This window comes from Rhincodon typus, chromosome 16, assembly GCF_021869965.1.
Source record: "Rhincodon typus isolate 14 chromosome 16, sRhiTyp1.1, whole genome shotgun sequence".
Taxonomy (NCBI): Eukaryota; Metazoa; Chordata; class Chondrichthyes; order Orectolobiformes; family Rhincodontidae; genus Rhincodon; species Rhincodon typus.
In genome coordinates this window covers 27,634,337-27,653,941 of record NC_063347.1, presented here as the reverse complement: position 1 = coordinate 27,653,941, position 19,605 = coordinate 27,634,337, and the positions used below count along the sequence as shown (strand labels likewise).

Here is a 19,605-nt window from a genome sequence, read left to right as displayed (position 1 = left end):
AGATGGGCAGGTGAACATCTGTTAAAGTGGAAGGTTTTCTTGGGGCCTGGGATGGGGGTGAGGGAGGAGGTGTGGGAGCAGGTGTAGCACTTCCTGCTGTTGCAAGGAAAAGTGCCAGGTGTGGTGGGGCAAGTGGGGAGTGTGGAGCTGACAAGGGAGTCATGGAGAGAGCGGTCCCTCCGGAAGGCAGATAAGGCCGGGGAGGGAAATATATCCTTGGTAGTGGGGTCAGATTGCAGGTGGCGGAAGTGGCGGAGAATGATGTGTTGAATCTGAAGGTTGATGGGGTGATATGTGAGGACGAGGGGAATTCTGTCTTTGTTGTATAGTCCAACAGGTTTATTTGAAAACACAAGCTTTTGGAAGCTTGACTCCAAAAGTTTGTTTCCAAATAAACCTGTTGGGACTATAACCTCGCATTGTGTGGTATATTGTATCCACTGTTCCCAATGTGGTCTCCTCTACATCAGGGAAACCAAGCGGAGGCTTGGAGACCGCTTTGTGGAACACCTACGCTCAGTTCGTGACAAATGACAACACCTCCCAGTCATGAACCACTTCAGCTCCCCCTCCCACTGCTTGGACGATATGTCCATCCTGGGCCTCCTCCAGTGCCACAACAACGCCACCTGAAGGCTGGAGGAACAGCACCTCATATTCCACTTGGGAACCCTGCAGCTCAATGGTCTCGAGGTGGACTTCACAAGTTTCAAGATCTCCCCACCCCCGACCTCATCCCAAGACCAGCCCATCTCGTCCCGCCTCCCTGACCTGTCCATCTTTTCTCCCACCTATCCGCTCCTCCCACCTCACTGACCAACCCCCATCCCACTCCCTACCTCCACTCACCTGTACTGGCTTCATTCCCACCTCCTTGACCTGTCCGTCTTCTCTCCACCTATCTGCTCCTCTATCTACCTTCTTTCATCGCCTCCCCCTCTCTCTATTTATTTCAGAGCCCCCTTCCCCTCCCCCATTTCTGAAGAAGGGTCCAGGCCCAAAACATCAGCTTTCCTGCTCCTCTGATGCTGCTTGGCCTGCTGTGTTCATCCAGCTCTACACCTTGTTATCATAGAACAGTACAGCACAGGAATGGGCCCATTGGCCAACGATGTTGTGCCAAACTTGACGCTAAATTGAACTAATTCCTTTTGCTTGCCCTAAGATGAAGCAGCTTCTTATTAGAATCATGTGGAGAAACAGGAGTAATTCCTGACCCAACAAAAATAATGAAATATGCAGAGAGGAGATCCTACATTGCCACATAGTGATTATTGCATGAGCAGAGCTGAAGCTGAAGGCAGTGGGGCAATGTTCCTGCAGGGCTCAGTTGGGCACATCAGGCGGTCTAGGTAGCTGTTTCTTTGCAGCTTGGTGAAATGAGATCATTCTTAACATGGGGCTCAGCTTCTGTGAAGTGATGACAGATAGTATTGGAAACAGCTGCATCAGCAAAAGGAGCAGCCAAATGGTGCAGAGAGACATGGAGATGATGTCCAAGAGGCAGCAAGGTGATATGCAGGAAATGGCTGATGACACGTGCCTAACAAAGGCATAAAATCAGTACCACCACAGCTGTCTCAGCACAAAGGTCACCATAGAATAGGCCAGTGAACCCCTAAACATGCAGTTCTGGTGCCTAGACCAGTTACAGGGCACCCTTTGGTAATTCAGTCAAGGTTTTCTCCCTTAGCAGTCTTATGCTGATCTCTGCATAACATAGCCCTCCAGAGGGGACCTTGGCCATCAGAGATCTTGATAACGATGCAAAGGAGTGTTACACATTTTCATTGGAGGAGGACAAAAATTAATGGTAGAGCATGTGATCTAACATTCCAAAGATCCCCTTGATGTGTCAGGATGACAAGGAAAATTGGGCCACTCAAATACAGTCACAATTTACAAAAGGATGCTTCATCCCAGATAACAATTGTACCTGTACCTTTCTCGCTCGAAAGGACCCAACACTGAGCCAGCTCTTATTTCCTCATGATGCTGGAAGACATTTTGCTTCATGTACATGCTGAATGCTGATGCTCTAATGCCCTCAAAACAATGAGAACACAAAGGCTGCAACTATCAACCATTTCATTGCAGTGAACTTAGTGCATAAAACATTGAATAAATTCACCCAGATGAAGCCCAGGTGAGACTACTAATGTTGCGCCAGCTGCATGTGTGCTCCCCCAATGATTCAGCTGTTCATCTGTGTTTGTATGCAGCTGAGATATCCATTTATGTAACTGCTATTTTCACAATGTTAGCATAGATAACATATATCACAGTGAGTCAAGTTTGTATTGAATCAGACATCTGTAAATTTATTAATAACCACTGTGCACATTAGTATGTCAAGTCAGACTTACATATGCAGTCATGGTTATATGCTTACTTAGATTACATTTGAAGAAGGGCTTTGCAGAGAATTCCAGTTTGTAGCAACCCAATTTCCACCACATGATTGATGACCTTTTGACCACTTTCTGTTTGCCGCCTTAATAAATTGTGGGCAGGTTTTCCAGTACAAATGATCCAAGGTGGTAAAGATTAAAGGCACTTGATTGTAGAAAGCATTTTGCCAACTCAGTACTTCAAATAACATATGCACCTGGGATCATTTCAGTTGGGAAGCCTGCCCACAATGAAATCTCCTGGCTAACAAAAATAGCAAAATGTCACTGTCCATGTGGTTAAAAAATGCAGTATTGTTATGAAATCCTTTGATAGAGCTGCAGGCAATTTACAACACTAAAAAGAAATAACTATGACTTTGAGTAAATTGTGTGAAACCAATTACAGATTGATAACAGACCAATGTTTTATTTCAGGCATCACCTATTTGGAATGCCTTTTGATTTGAATCATGAGTAAAGTCATTAAAATGAAAGATCTTTCATTGGATTTTACAGACCCATCTGTATGTTGATTGAATGTCTTAGTGGTTAGAATCACAGAATGATACAGCACAGGAGGAGGCGAGTTAGCCTATGATGGCAGCTTTGTCCTGGATAGTGTAAATTTTTTTCAGTGTTCTTAGAGCTGCACTCATCCACTTGATTGACACTTCAACCACAAATATTTGCTGACTCCACCACTGAAGCTCAGTAGCAGCAATGTGTACTGTCTATAACATGATCCGCAGAAATTCATTGAGGCTCCTTAGACAGCAGCTTCCAAACACCTTACCGTTATGATCTAGAAGGACGAGGCCAACAGATACATGGGAACACTACCAGCTGCAAGTACCCCTCCAAGCCACTCACAATCGTTACTTGGAAGTATATCACCATTCTTCTGGTGTCACTGGGCCAAAATCATGGAAAACCCTCACTAACAGTACTGTGGCATACCCATACCACGTGGATAGCAGTGGTTCAAGAAGGCACCTCATCACCACCTACTCCAGAGTAATGAATGATGGGTAATAAATGTCAGCAAAGCCCACATTCCATGAAGGAATGACAGAATTGGTAAGAGTGACATCTGCACAGTTCTTGTGGGGATAAAGTTCTGTCTTTACTTTGACAGTACTTTCCATTGTGTTGTGCTCCAGCACAACCTGTAACCTCATGGTCCGGCATATCCCGGCATACCATGACGCCAGGGGATCAACCTTGGCTCAACAAAGAGTGCAGCAGGCATATCGAAGTATGAAGTATCAACCTGGTGAAGCTACCAAACAGGATGACTTGCATGCCAAACAGGATAAATGGCAAGTGACAGACAGAACTAACTGATCAGATCTAAGCTCTGCAGTTCTGCCACATCCAGACAGGAATGGTAGTGGATAATTAAACAACTTACTGAAGGAAGAGGCTCCACAAATATCCCATCATCAGTGATAGAAAAGCCCAGCACATCAGTGCAAAAGATAAGGCTGAACCAGTCACAGCAATCTTCAGCTAGAAGTGCCAAGTGGATGATCCATCTCGGTCTCCTTCAATATCAGTCTTCTGCCAATTTGATTCACTCCACGTGATATCATGAAATGGTTGGAGGCACTGGATACTGAAAAGGCTATGGGTCCTGACAACCTTCCAACAATTGTACTGAAGACTTGTGCTCCAGAACTTGCTGCTTCCCTAGCCAATCTCATCCAGTGTAGTTACAACACTGGCATCTAATCAACAATGTAGAAAATCACCTAGGTATGTCTTGTATACAAAAAGCAGGACAAATCCAACCCAGCCAAATATTGCCCCATCAGTCTACTCTTGATCATCAGTAAAGTGATGGAAGGTGTCATCAACAGTCCTATCAAGCAGCACCTGCACAGAAATAACCTGCTCAGTGATACCCAGTTTGGGTTCCACCAGGGCTACTCAGCTCCTGACCTCATTACAGCCTTGGTTCAAACATGGACAAAAGAGCTGAATTCCAGAGGTGAGGTGAGAGTGACAGCCCTTGACATCAAGGCTGCATTTGACTGGGTATGGCATGAACAAGACCCAGCAAAACTGGAATCAATGGGCATTGGGGCAAACTTGCTTGGAATCAGGCCTAGTACGTAGGATGACGGTTGTGATTGTTGGAGGTCAGTCATCTCAGCTCTAGGACATCTCTGCAGGAGTTCTTTAGCATAGTGTCTTGGGGCCAACCATCTTCAACTGCTTCATCAATATCCTTCTCTCCATCATAAGGTCAGAGGTGTGGATGTTCACTGATGATTGCACAATGTTCAGCACCTTTCACAACATCTCAGATACTGAAGCAGTCCATGTTCATATGCAACAAGATCTGAATAATATCCAGGCTTGGGCTGACAAGTAGCAAGTTCCATTCCACACAAACTCCAGACAATGATCATCATCATAAGAGACAATTTAACCACTGCACCTTGACATTCAATGGTGTCACCTCACCAGCATTGCTTCTCCCACTGTCAATATCCTGGTGAGGGATATTACCATTGACCAGAAACTCCATAGTACTCACCATATAAATACAGTGGCTACAAGAGCAGTTCAGAGGATGGAATCCACTTGCCTGGATGGATGCAACTCCAACAACAAGAAGCTTGACACCTTCCAGGACAAAGCAGCTCACTCGAATGGCACCAATTTTGCCAATATCCCCTCCCTCCCACCAAAACTCCGCAGTAGCAGTGTGCCTCATTTACAAGATGCACCTTCCAAACTCACGACCACTTCCACCTAGAAGAGCTAGGGCAGCAGATAAATGGAAACATTACCTTCTGCAGATTCTCCTCAAAGCCAATCACCATCTTGCCTAGGGAATACATCCCCAATCCTCCACTGTCGCATGGGTCAAAATCTTGAAATTTCCTCCCTAAGGACATTGTGTGATCTACCTATAGCACATTGTCTGCAGCGGTTCAAGCAGGCAGCTCGGTACCACCCTCTCAAGGGCAACTATGGATGGGAAATCATTGCTGCCCAGTCAGCAACACCTACATTCCATGTGTGAGTAAGAAAAGAACAATAAAAAATTGGTATTAATTACTTACCCTGCATGTAGAAGTTTATGGTTTAGACTGACTTGAATAAAAAATACTTTTTTTCTTTTAAAAAGGGATTGCTGGCAACAGCAGTATTTATTGTCAATGTGTAATCGCCTTTGAACTGAGTGGCTTGCTTCAGAGGGCAGTTAAGCCACAACCACACTGTTGTGGGTCTGGAGTCACATCCACTTCAGATCAGGTAGGAATGGCAGATTTCCTTTCTACACTAACGTTAGTGAACCAGATGGGTTTTTACAACAACCAATCCTAGTTTCGCAGTGACCATTACTGAGACTAGCTTTTCATTCCAGATTTACATATTGAATTCAAAACCTGAAATCGGGGGAAGCCTTTCTTAATGTCAGAAGCAACAAGTTGTATTTTCCAACAGAATTCCTGGCATTGGGAGGAAATGTTCACAGAGGAGCAGCCAGATTCCTATTAATGGGGATTATTGCATGTCATCATCTCTATTAACATTCAATCTCGTCTCATTAATACACAGGTTCATATTATACTACAAGGCAGTTAAAATCTTGACACTGAGAATTCCTGACATGAAAATCTGAGTGCATGCCTGGCAACTGCAGCTTGCTGCTTGCTCTTGCAGATCTCTTTCTTGAACATCTGACACCAAAGGCTTAGGCCATGCTCCATGGGCACTTCTGCACTTTGGGCACACCGCCACCTCTCATTGCAATGCAGCTGTGAGGACATTTTACATGCAGGGACAGACACCCGGCTCATGGATTGAACCCAGTTGCATCTCAGGGGCTGTTTGCTCACTCACCTAGTGTTCACTCACCTTGCACCTACTTGGATGCTCCCAGCATCTCTGCTGTGCCTTAACTTGCCTTACCTTTTATTACAGACACAAAGCCAGGCAGCTTGTCATGGCTGTCAGCAGTCATCAGTCATCTGTCAAGGGGGTGGACATGTTGCTGTATGTCAGTGTTACACCTGCACCTGGTGCCAGTCACCAAATCCTGCAATGGTAGGTGGTGGAATTTGAATTCAATGAATATCTGGAATTAAGAGTCTAATGATGACCATGAATCATTACTGATTGTCAGAAAAAAAGATCCATCTGGTTCACCAATGCCCTTTAGGGAAGGAAACTGCTATCCTTACCTGGTCTGGACTACATGTGACTTCAGACACACAGCAATATGGCTGACTGTTAACTGCCCTCTGGGCAATTAGGGATTTGCAATACATGCTGGCTTAGCCAGTGATACCCATATCCCGTGAATGAAAACGAAAGTGCTGATGTGGCAAATAAAGTGCATGTGTTCAACCGAATAGCTATGTCTCGAAGTCAGAGGGTTATAGTGTTCAGTCACATCAATGGGAATAACCTTCAGTCAGTGGGTCCCAGCATAATAGTCAGGTGCAGTGTCCAGTTTCACTTTAGGGTCTTAGACGTGGTTAGGCGGTCACGTGAGGTGGTCAGTGTCAGGACACTCTCCTCAAAGGCAGTAAGGGACCACATAGTGGACACCTCTCTCTTTCCTATTACGGGTTTTTCCTCCTTGAATGAGAAACAGGATGGGATGAGTGTGATGAAAGTGCTTGGCACAACTGTCAGCACTGGTGAAGGTGAAGGAAAGGTGCTGAAAAGTCCCACGTCAGTGAGTGGGCAATGCAGAGGCCGTGCAGGGCTGGTTGTGTAAACAGTATTGGATGTCAAAGAGTGAGCAAGGGAAGACATTACATTTGATAGTGAGAGTGGTAGGGCTTGAATATTGGTGGCAAGTGGGTGCAGTATCAGAGATAGTGTGAGCATGAGGTAGCAGAGGGAAGATGGTTACACTTAGTGTACATCCTTGCAGAGCAGCAAAGGCCTTCTTGCAGCACTGCTGGGTGTTTCTCTGGATGTCTAACACCACTGAACTGGGTGGCAACTTTGGATAACACTGGCAGATTCTGGTGTAGTGGCCTCCACTGCCAGTTCTGAGGTAAGTGGAAAACCCCTCCTCTGTACAGCCCTGTCTACCAGGCCTTCCAGGTCCCTGCTCCAAAGTAGGGTACCAAATGTCCCTTCTCTTCCAAATGTCATGAACTGTTCATGGCAATTCTGGACTGACTGTGTTTATCCGAGTTCACAATGTCCTTTAAAGATAATGCTGGCATGAGGGACGATGGTCTACTCTGGGATTTCCTGGCAGTGGCCAGTAGTTCCCAGTAGTTCAAGTGGGAAAATTGGGTTAACATTGGACAAAATGGGCATGGTGGCAGGGTGATAGGTAGTTAATGAGATGAGTATGTGTGGTGGCATGAGAAAACTCATTAGGCCCCATGGAGAGAAACCCTCCATAAAATTCCATGGAAGTGAAACTTAGCTAAAATATTGTAAGATTCAGCCCTTTATCACCAGGGCACTGTCTCCTCCGAGTAGCACATGAGGAGGGAAAACTAATGCTGCTTGAATGAAAAAAATGAAAACCTGAATGACAGTAACGTTTGCAACTTTAGGCAATAAAAATCAACATAAACGCTTCGCTCCGAGGTGATTTATGACATTAGATATAGAGCTCCAATGACTGTGGAGTTATAAAAGACTTGAAGTGGCAGCAAGAGAGAAAGTTCAGCTTAGCACCTATATGGTGGGAGATCATTCATCTTTGAAACTTGTCATGAAAATACATGCATTGGACTTCACTTCATTTTTAAGTATAGTGCAGTTCAACACCAACAATAATCTTCAATTTTACCATCTTGAAGTAATTGGTGCTGAGCTTAAAGGCATTCAGCTTATTTGATTGATTAAGAAATCATTCTGTGGTGTAAACAATTAAAATCCCAAACTTGTGTCACTTCGAATCTTTAACAGACAGTAGCTCAGAGCTAAAATGTATTCACCAGTAGTCAGTGGGATTTAAAATCTGACTTTCTGAAATAAAATATAGTTAGCATGTAAATCAGCAATGTTATTATTTAATGGTGATCATATCTGTGGCAAAAAAATGCTAAGGTTGCATCACAAAGATAAAAGCCGGAAACTAAGGCCTGATGTTAAGTTAATAAAAGATCATTAAAGCACTTGGTTGAATAATAATGACAAATCAAACTTATGAAAACCACAGAATCCTTAATTTGTTCCTTATGGACATTTCCCAGATGTAAAACTAATAGAATATTTATTACACTGGATTCATTTAATAATAAATTGTAAGCCTGATAACTAAATTCAAAGTGCTTGAATACAAACGTTACTTAAATGACAAAAATTAAGACTATTTCAAATAGAAAAAAACTGCTCCAACCTACTGATTGAGGTGTTCAAAATTATGAAAAATTTTGACAGGGTAAAGAAGAATATTTTGTTTCCAATAGATGGGATGTCAGTAAATGGGGGTCACAATTTCAAAATTGTCAGCAAGGAAGCTAGGGATGAAATGAGGAGAAATTTCTTTACTCAAAGAGTTGTTTGGATTTGGAATGTGCTGACTGGGAGAGTAGTGGAGGCAAATTGGAGGTTTCAAAAGAGAGCTGGATATATATTTGACAGGGATGAAATTAGAGGGCTACAGAGATAGAACTGGAGAATGGGACTAGCTAGGTAGGTCTTTTGGGAGCCAGTACAGACATGATGGGTCAAATAGCCTCTTTCTGTGCTGTAAAATTCTATGATTCTATTCTATGTTATATTGCAGGTTTTAAATAAATACAAAGAAGTGTCCCATTGATGCATGGTTTAGTTTTTGTGTTTGTAAGTACTGAAATCATTGGAAATAACAACAAATCATGTTTTAGAAATTTGACACAGAATTTACTTACAAGACAAGTTCAGTCATAATCCACTTTATTGCAGCAAAAAAGACATAATAAGGCTGAAGAAAAGAAACTGAATTAGTTTAAGTAGACATGAATATTCTGTTGTTCGTTAATACTGACACATCAGAAATTGACAGAATTCATTTACATCTGGATGTGGACTTCACATAATCATTGACGTTAAGTGCTATACTTTAAAGCAATCATATAGTAAAGTCAGAATGCAGTACATTGCAGATGGTAAAATCTGAAATAAAAACAGAAAATGGTGGAAATAGGTACCAGGTTATAGCACAGGAGAGAAAGATAGTTAATGACCCTGATTTTCCAATTGTGATTGGAAACAATTTCTGATACTGACTGGACAAAAAAATACACTTCTTTGGACGAGCTGTCCCCAGGAATGTTCTGGTCATGAGCTGTATAGATGAATCCAGGAATCCATAGATCCAGGAGGAGAGGGATTCAGTGTGGAAACGACACTCTCTTCATCAGTAAGTGCCCTATTCTGTCACTTAAAAATTCTAGAGCCATGTTGAGAGCAACTGAGCGATGACATGTGTGGCAATAGGATGGCAGGTGGGGGGCATGGGGTTTAGGGGGTTAGGCTGGCAGGTGGGATACACCTTAAGGTGAATGGTGAGCAGGGTACCAGGAAGGTGAGGGAGGACTGGGGTATGAGGTAAGTGGATGCATTCTTAGAGTAGGTCAAACAGCTGGATTGGGGTGATGTGCTATCCGGTGGGATTGGGTTATGGGAGTGGGGTGTAGGATCAGTGGTGAGTTAGATTTGTTAGTTTGCGTTAGTGGGGTTGCTGGTTCAGTGAGGTCGTGGTGTTGTGGCAGGTTGGTGTGGAAGGGTGGTCAGTGGATAGTTAGGTCCAGCAGAGTTGGAAGGGAAGGGGGGTGGTGGTGGTGTGATGAAGGCTGCGCAGTCATGTTGGGGATGGTGGGGGATGTTGGGCCCTGGGGTGCCCAGGGATATACTGTCAAGGTGAGGAGTCTGTGGTCGTTTGAGGTTTCAGTTTAATGGTTACCCAGTTCTTCTATCATCTTGTGTTTCCTAAGTTACCCTCTGAAATCTCCGACTCTAACTCAGAGTTGGGAAGTGTGCAGTAGGGATCCAGGGTAGGTACCAGAATGAAATTTCAACTTGCTGGGCAATTCCTGCAGGCTGGCTGCATGAAATTTCCACATGGTCCTGACGCGTAATTCAAATCTCTGTTGCTACAATGGCTTTCTCTCCATTAGAATTTCTGGGCCAAATGGACATTCTAGTGTAAGATCAAAGACCTGAAACATTCACAGTGCCATAACCTGTTGAATATTTTTGACCATTTTTTGTTATTATACTTTTGAATTCAACTGCTAACAAACAACATGTTCCTAAAACGTTAACACACTGCAGAATCAATTACTGGACTTGTGTTTTCAAAATGAAATAACCCAAATATGTATCCACTTAATTCATTCTCAGGATATTGGTGTCCATCTTGTTATTCTTTAATGTGTTTTAACATAATAGAGTGGCTTGAAAGGCCACTTCATATGAAGGGCTATAGTCAAGTAAGAAGGAACCTAGTTAAAGGCAGCAGGCTTCCTTTCATAAAGGACTCAAGTGAATCAGTTTGGTTTGAAACCACTGATAGCTTGATGGTAATTTTTCTTTTAAGATACTCACTTTATGGTTCCAAATATTTCCCAAACTGAATTCAAATTCTTGAATTACCATGGTAGGATTTTAACTCAAATTCTTGGGATGATTATTCTGTACCTATAGATTATTACTCCATCGCATAACCACTACAGTACTGTACTTTAAACTTATTTAGGAACATTTTGTCATTTACATAAAACTACAGATGATGAAGGCCTAAGGTTGGTTTGCAATTTCTACGTTCCTATATTTAAAGGATGCACAGGTAAGGAATTAATTAGATGTGTCCAGAAGCAATAATGTAATATACACTTTCTTTTAACTGCAAAAATATTGTTAATAGCTTTCAAAGGCACATTGACAGCTTTCTAGTGCTGTGTAAAATTAAATTGATTTTTTCTCCCAACATGAAATGAATTGTTTAATATGAGAGCCTAATTATTTTCAGTTAAAATTGGTAAGCATCCCAAAAAAGTCACTGATTTGTTTTGTTAGCTCTTCATGGATACGGGATATTACTGTAATGCTCAATGTACTTACATCCAGTAAACTATGTGCACTGTCGCTATTGTCTACGGTTGCTTTACACATAGCTTGGTAGTCATAAAGTGTTATTCTAAAAAAGAAAAGCAGAATGCTACTTAACAGGAAAAGAAATATAATCACATTTGAAAAAAAACAAAATGTAAAGTATTTCAATAATGTTTCATTATAATTTAAAATAAAGTTTCTGAAGAAAATACAAAAAATACAATAGCTCGGAATTTACAGTTGTGCTAAAGGCAAAAGGAGCAGCGTTTGCTTTCATTAGCTGTGAAATTGAAACTGTGAAACTGACAGGAACTTTCGCCATTCACATAAGTGCTGTTAAACCTAAGTACCCATGAATTTCTTTCATGGGTCCCCTGTGCCTCCAATGGAGTTGCTGTTGAAAACGTCAGTAATGGAAATTTTAGAAATCACTTGAATTGATGTGATCTTGCATTTTTTTTTATACTATTAATCTTGCTGTAAAAACTGTTGAAACATTGTGCCGGATTTTCGGAGAATCTCACATAGAATGCCGCTCCGGCCCTTTTATTTACAAAAAAAGGGAGCTCCTTATTTATGAGAGGAGATTTGGATCATGGTTCCCTCAGAATTGGGAAGGTGTAATTCCATTCTGGTAGTTCTTTTGTAGTGCAGAATTGACAGAAGAAGGAAAACCATGCCACTCTTTCATAGCTGTCAGCGGCTATATTCATACTCCTGACAGCCACTTTGACAGCTATTGACAAACCATGAAGTAGTTAAGTAAATGTGATATTGATGTTAGGGTGCTGGGAGAGTAGGGTGCCAGATGGGTGGGAGTACAGTACCAGATATGTAGGGTTTCATGTGGGTAGGCTGTCGGCTGGTTATGGCTTGGGTGCCAGGGTAATAAATAAGCTTGGTGCCAGCTGCGTAGGATGTCGTACAAAGTGGGGTACCAGCTGGCAAGGGGGCCAAGTAAATGATACAATGTTTATAGAATCATAGAATCCCTACAGCGTGGAAACAGGCCCTTCGGCCCAACAAGTCCACACCGACCCTTGGAGCATCCCACCCAGACCCATCCCCCTATAACCCACACACCCCTGAACACTACGGGCAATTTAGCATGGCCAATCCACCTAGCCTGCACATCTTTGGACTGTGGGAGGAAACCAGAGCACCCGAAGGAAACCCACGCAGACACAGGGAGAATATGCAAACTCCGCACAGACAGTTGCCTGAGGGTGGAATTGAACCCGGGTCCCTGGCACTGTGAGGCAGCAGTGCTAACCACTGAGCCACTGTGCTGCCCATTTACAGTAGGTCAGGGCAAAGCTGGGAAATATTTGACTGATGGGAGTAGGGAGTCTGGGATTCGAGTCCAGTGACAGCGTGAAAGGAGTTGTGGTGAATTTTGGAGGGGGTGAGGTTGGTATTTGTTGGGTCCCTGGGTGTGTCAGTGGTCTATGGAGTTGTAGTTGGGGTTATGTGAAGTAAGAATGGGTTAGCTGAATAGTTAATCAGGAGTTAGACAATATATTAAAAAATAATTAATAACATTTCCTGAGTAACTGTTTTACATTATTTCACTGGAACCCTTCAAGTTCTCCAATTTAGATAGACACTGGGCATATAGGACAGGTGCCCAACATTATCTTCACTTTCCCGGACGATTCCTTTGGAGTCCACTTTGATGGGGATTCTGCAAAATTCCCAAGTGTAACTCCCATATATGCTGAAATAATGACTATTTGGCCATCTGAAAATCTGAGCCATTATTATATCCTGTTAATTAAGGTGTAAGCATGTTTTCAACATCATAATAAATTATCTTTTTTTCTTATTCATTCATGGGCCAGCATTTATCACCTATCTCTAGTTGCCCTGTGAAAGTGGTAGTGAACTACCTGTTTGAACCTTTGCAGTTTATTTGCTATAGGTACAACCAAAATACCATTCGAGAAGGAGTTCCAGGATATTGACCCAGCAACACTGAAAGTATGGGACATATTTCCAAATCAGGATGGTAAGTGGCTTGGCTGGGAATTTAGAAGTGGTGGTGTCCCCATATATTTGCTGCCCTTTTTTTGCTAGATGGTAATAGTCACAGGTTTGGAAGGTTCTGTCCAAGGAGCCTTGGTGAATTTTTGCAGTACATTTTCTAGATGGTACACACTGTAGATACTGTGCATTGTTGGTGGAGGGAGTGGATGTTTGTGATGTGGTACCAATCAGGTGTGTTGCTTTGTCCTGGATGATGTAAAGCTCCTTGAATGTTGTTGGAGCTGTACTCATTCGGCAAGTGGGGCGTATTCCATCACACTCCTGACTTGCACCTTATAGATGGTGGACAGGGTTTGGTGAGTCTGGAGGTGAATTACTCACCGCAGGGTGCCGAGCCTCTGATTTGTTCTTGCAGCTACAGTATTCATACAGCTAGTCCAGTTCAGTTTCGGGTCAATGATAACCCCTAGGATGTTGATACTCCTAAATAACTTCTTTCACCCATACAGGGTAAGTTTATATTTGTGAAATTGTGAAAAATCAAATTTCTATAGTATGATAAAGAAAATAGATTTCCAAAATACTAAGATTTTTTTGAGGTTTATTCATGATATTTCATTTCTACCTGAATCAGACATCTATGGCCCAATCTTTATTTTCGTATCTGTAAGATTAGTAAAAAGTGAAGGATAATCAGTGCTTTTTACTTCCTGGGTTACTGTCAGAAAATTCTTCAGTGATTGGCTACTTAACCTACTTGATGACATCACTCTTTCTGGATGTCAAAGATCTGCTTGATCTGATGCTGGAATGAAATTTATATCAGTAAAGGTGAAATGCAAACCACAGAAATTGCCAGATCTTAGTGGACAGTTTTCTTTGTGGTCTGTGGTGAACACCATTCCTTCATTGCTGACCACAAACTCCAGACCAAAAGATCAAGTCATTGTAAAAAATATAAAATACCATTACAATAATATTTGAACCTTCTTCTAGAAGGGATTCATTAGTATTTTCACCATCAAGTATTTGTTAAGATAAGGAAACTACAACTTAACTCATCCATGTCTTTGAGCAAATAGATTGAGCTGGAAATGAGATGGCCAACTAGACTTACTGATACTTATTTTAGCTCCTAGCTCATGTATTTTAGTATTTAATTTTAAGTCTTAGTAATTAAAATTTAATTGCAGAATAGAGGATTCATCCAATTAAAACAAGCTTGGAGTCTGCAACACTTGAAATTTGGGACCCATGCAGACTTAAGAAAGTAGCAGCTGGAAAGATCATGAAACAGCAGGTAGGGTAAAAGTAGTTGGGGAGCCAGACAAGTGATGGCTGCAATCCTTGCAATCATGACAGTCCAGAAAGATGTCTGTATTTTGGGAGTTGAAAGTTTACCTAGTTTGAAGCTAGTGGGAGAATCAACAGTGGGGCTCACGTTATCTCATTGCAAAATAAAATAACAAGCAGCTTAGCTTGGAAATATTGGGAGAATAACCACAAGAAATAACAGGCCTCCATGGTCGACAGAGGATAAATGAAGGTTTTACCTCTGGAACAACCGGAGCTGAGGAAGATTCTTCAGACAACTGGGATATATTTATGGATGATCCCTAAAAAAGTCAATAACTTTTAAGATTCATGTGTATTGTAAGGAATTCTTGGGGAAGTAAGATTTACACCTGAGTGCATAATGCATGTCATTCTAAACCAAATTGTCAAGTTAATAGAGCTTATTTTGTTTAATGTTTTTTTATTTACAGCAACAAATTTATATTTAATAACTGTGAAAACTTGTGGAATATTTCTATTGGTGAAAATTGGGGTGTTGGATTTATTCATAGAGTCATAGAGGCATAGAGATGTACGGCATGGAAACAGAATGTTCAGTCCAACTCGTCCAGCTGACCAGATATCCTATATAAATCTATATAAATTCTGCCAGGCAGAAGATACAGAAGCTTGAACGCATGCACGAGCAGGTTCAGTAACAGCTTCTTCCCAGCCATTATCAGACTGATGAATGGATTCTCTAGCCTCAAATAACGCTGATCTTGCTAACTTTGATCTCGCCTAGTACACGCCCTGTGCAATGTAACCCGTATGCTTCTATCTAAGTCTTTTTGATCTGTACATCCTTTGCTTACTATGATCTGCCTGTACCGCTCATAAACAAAGCTTTTCACTGTATTTCGGTACACGTGACAATAAATCAATCAATCAATCTATCCCATTTACCAGCATTTGGCCCATATTCCTTGAAACTCTTCCTTTTCATATACCCATCCAGATGCCTTTTAAATCTTGTAATTGTACCACAGTCTACCACTTCCTCTGGCAGCTCATTCCATACATGCACCACTCTCTGCATGAAAAAGTTGATCCTTAAGTCCCTTTTATATCTTTGCCCTCTCACATTAAACCTATGCCCTTGAGTTTTGGGCTCCCCTACCCCAGGTAAAGACCTTGTCTGTTTATCCTATCCATGTCCCTCATGATTTTATAAATCTCTATAAGGTCACCTCTTGGCCTCCGACACTCCAGTGAAAATAGCCTCAGCCTATTCAGCCTCTCCACATAGCTCAAACCCTCCAACCCTGGCAAAATTCTTGTAAATCTTTTCTGAACCCTTTCTAGTTCATTAACAGTCCTGACTAGACAGCACGAGATAGTATAACTTATTGGATCAGCCTTTGCAGGATAATAATAGCAAAACATTTGGGTTTATCAAGACTACTTCTTTGAAACTAAAAACAACATTTGGGGTCCACATTTGCACAATTAAGGACGAAAATGCAGAAGTTGCTATTATTAAGTGTCTGATTCCAATAGGGTATGTTATTGTCATCCCTTATAAACAACAACCAAGTCAAAACCACTGAACTGATGAGAACCTGTCTTTTACAGTATTAATCCTGCTGTGAAAGCCTTTGAAAGAGAATGTAGGATGACTAGGTCTTTAATGGCATACTAATTTCACAACATCTTGAAAAAGGTGAATTTTATATTTGTGGAAAATATCTCCATCCTGATGAAGAAAATTCATACGTTAAAAATATATTTTCTTAAAGGAAAGATGGCTTATGACATTTCAGTTTCTATCTTAATCCCATATATAGATTACGATCATTTATTTCACTTACTGCAAAGTTTTAATGAAAAGTGAAAAAAAAAAATCAGTGCATTTTACTTTCTGGATTCTTGCTTGTTAGAATATTTCCAAATTATTGGCTGTTTACTCTGCTTGTTGACATCACTGTTGCTGGCTTTGAGAGACCCCTTGACTTGGAATCAGTTTCAAACAAAAGGCAAGAAAAAGAGAATACAGGCTACACAAATTGATAGATCTTTATGTGAATCTTTCATTAGGGAAAGTAGAAGTGTTGTTGCTCCATCAATGACCACAAAATATGGACCAATTGGTATAAGTTTTGAGGTAATGAATTGGCTGTTGCTAGTCTAATATTTCGTTCTATTGATATTGATGATCATTCTTAAAACAAAGAGTTATTTGTTAGCATCAAGCTGGCTTGACAATTCCAGTTCATGGGTTCTTCCTCAATTAGTTATTAAATAATTCTGTAATGGGAGAACATCAATCACAAAATAGTGACATCACACCTATGGAACATGAATGCCATAGACACTTCTGTTCAATTTTGAAGTAAGTGAAAAACAATACTTACTAATATGCAAGACATTGTGTTTCTCTCAATAGATGCTGTCACTCCCCTTTCAACAATCCCATCTGCAAAAAATCCTTCTTCATTGTTCTTCGATTGAAGTCACTATCTCATCTTCAAAATTATCCTTTCTCTTCAAAGTCCTTGAACATATTGATACCTCCCAAATTTGTGCCCATCTTTCCCATAACGTCATGCTTAAATCTTTAAATTTACATGCATCTATGTGATTTCTTTATCATTGTAGATGATTCTTACCGTTTAAATGAGCCCATGATTAGTAACTTATTCATAACCGCTCCTTCCACTTCCCCAAAAAAAGTTCCAGTCTAGGAAATAAAGAAAAAGAGTGAAGATCACAGAGAAGCTTAGGTCAAAAGGGAGCTGAAAAGAATAAAACTGAAAATGAATTAAAAAGTAAATTTTTAAAGAAGTGAAAAGTGAATCCAGTGTTTGTCATATTCTAATATGACAGTTACAAAGATGGACTTTGGAGTGTTCATTAGTGTTCAGAAATCACAGAAGAGCTTTCTGAAAAAAAAACTCAGAAAAGCAATCAAGATAAGTTATGTTAATAATACTATCTATGAAAGGACAGGTCTGGGAGCTGTAGAACAAACAGGTGAATTATGTAACACAGCATGTTTTAAAACAGACAAATTAAAATTCATAAAAAGCTATGAAGCAACCTCAACACCAACTTTTGAAATGTTATGAGCCACACATTTATTACATTACAAAAGAGTTATGTTTGTTTTCCATAAAATAGATGGTTCTTGGAGGTGGTATGAATGCCTATCTGCCAATAGAAATTCTTTTTTCAAAAATGTGATTTCTTATAATTAAGCAAGAAATTGCAATATCAAATATCAAATATGAACAAAAATACAATGTTGGACTTAATCACTACTTCATTACAAATAGACTGAATGCTAGAATTATTGCAGAAGCAGAAAATTCTTTCCTATTTGTTAGAGGACAAAACAACAATTATTTTGTGTGGGGAACTATCCACAGTTAAGATTTCACAGCAGGAAAATGTTAAATAAAACAAACAAATGTCTGATCTCAGCCATGGGATCTTTGAATATCTGTTTATTCTGATTTCAAATACCACTGAGTTAGGTTTTCTTCACCTTAATTCCAAGCTAATAATTACTAATCCAATTCATATATATTTCATCTATACAACTAGAAAAAAAATCTATTCAGATTTCATATTGCTAGCAAAGATGAATTGAGCAAAACTAGAAATAACTTCTTGGCCTAGAACTTCTTAAATTACAAGAATCAGAAAGCTCTATCGAATATTATCATCCTGTTAGGTTTGTAAAGAAATAAATAATTGATTGCAGTCTTCATCTTTGACAAGTTTATGAATGGGAGGAGAAGTTATTACAGGGTGTTATCAAAGTCAGCAGGAATTCTGAAAATTATGGAACAGATTGAATATTTTCACAAAGATATTAACAGGTCAGTTAAATGGCATGGCCTATAACAGCTGGTGAGAAAGCTTGCTTTGACAGAAATACACTGCATTCTTATCTTAACACAAAGGCCTGAATTTTCTTAGCCCTCTGAATAATGTGGCCAATGGCAAGTCAGTTGGGAAAATATGGCAAATTTTCCACACAAGTTTCCAACAGTGAGATGAGAATCTCACTAGTGTGTGGCAAAAGGCCTATTTGCATGTATTTGCATCTCATTGGACCTAATCTCACTTTCATTTATCTGTAATTTTCTATTCTTCCATATGACAGAGAGAAACTAGATGGCTGCAATTCCCAACATGAAAGTCAGAGCATGTAGTTGGCACCTCCAGCTCGCTGCTTGCTTCTCCAGGTCTCCATCTTAGACAGCAGTCACCAACATCTTAGAGTACACTTCGTGGGCATTGACCACTTATATCCTTTGTGCAAGAAGCTTGGCATCAGACATGTGCCAACCTCACCATGTCATCATGGTGTATCTCTGACTCACTTAGAATACAGTTCTCTACTTCAATACTTGGACCGTACCAAGAGCTTTCATTTTAATGCTGCTGGCAGGACTCTTTAGGCATCGACACAGACACCCAACTCATGCTTCAGAGTGGGGTGTACCTCAGGCTCCTTGTTTGCTTTATTAGCACATAATCACTTTATGCCTACTTGGATACTCACATTACCCCTGCCATGCCTTGCCACCTCATTTGGAACTCACAGGCCTTCTGTCCTGTGTTGCGTTTTAACACAGAAAGAAGTGCAGACAACTTGCCAGCAGTTATCAGTCAAGGGGGTGGGCATGTTTTTAGACAGCAATACATTACATCAACAGGTTGCATCAGCAGTTATGTGGTAAACATACTGAATGTGCTGTAACCAAATGGCCATATATCAAAGTCAATGGGGAGTAGCTTTCAGTCAACTTGATGGTGATTGTGAACTGCAGATGCTGGAGAATCCGAGACAACAAGGTGCAGGGCTGGATGAACACAGCAGGCCAAGCAGCATCACAGGAGCAGAGAG

General features: G+C 40.9%; 1 protein-coding gene across 1 annotated transcript in view; it reads right to left on the bottom strand.

The window, feature by feature from the left end:
• The window catches only part of cacna2d3a (calcium channel, voltage-dependent, alpha 2/delta subunit 3a), a 791,006-nt gene that overhangs the window by 84,310 nt on the left and 687,091 nt on the right, over positions 1-19,605 (bottom strand). Inside the window, exons 30-32 of the mRNA XM_048606724.1 lie at positions 17,357-17,427; positions 11,436-11,511; positions 9,242-9,294 (exon numbers count right to left, since the gene is read on the bottom strand). Coding sequence (XP_048462681.1) covers positions 9,242-9,294; positions 11,436-11,511; positions 17,357-17,427 — 200 coding nt within the window. The remainder of the gene's footprint in view (positions 1-9,241; positions 9,295-11,435; positions 11,512-17,356; positions 17,428-19,605) is intronic.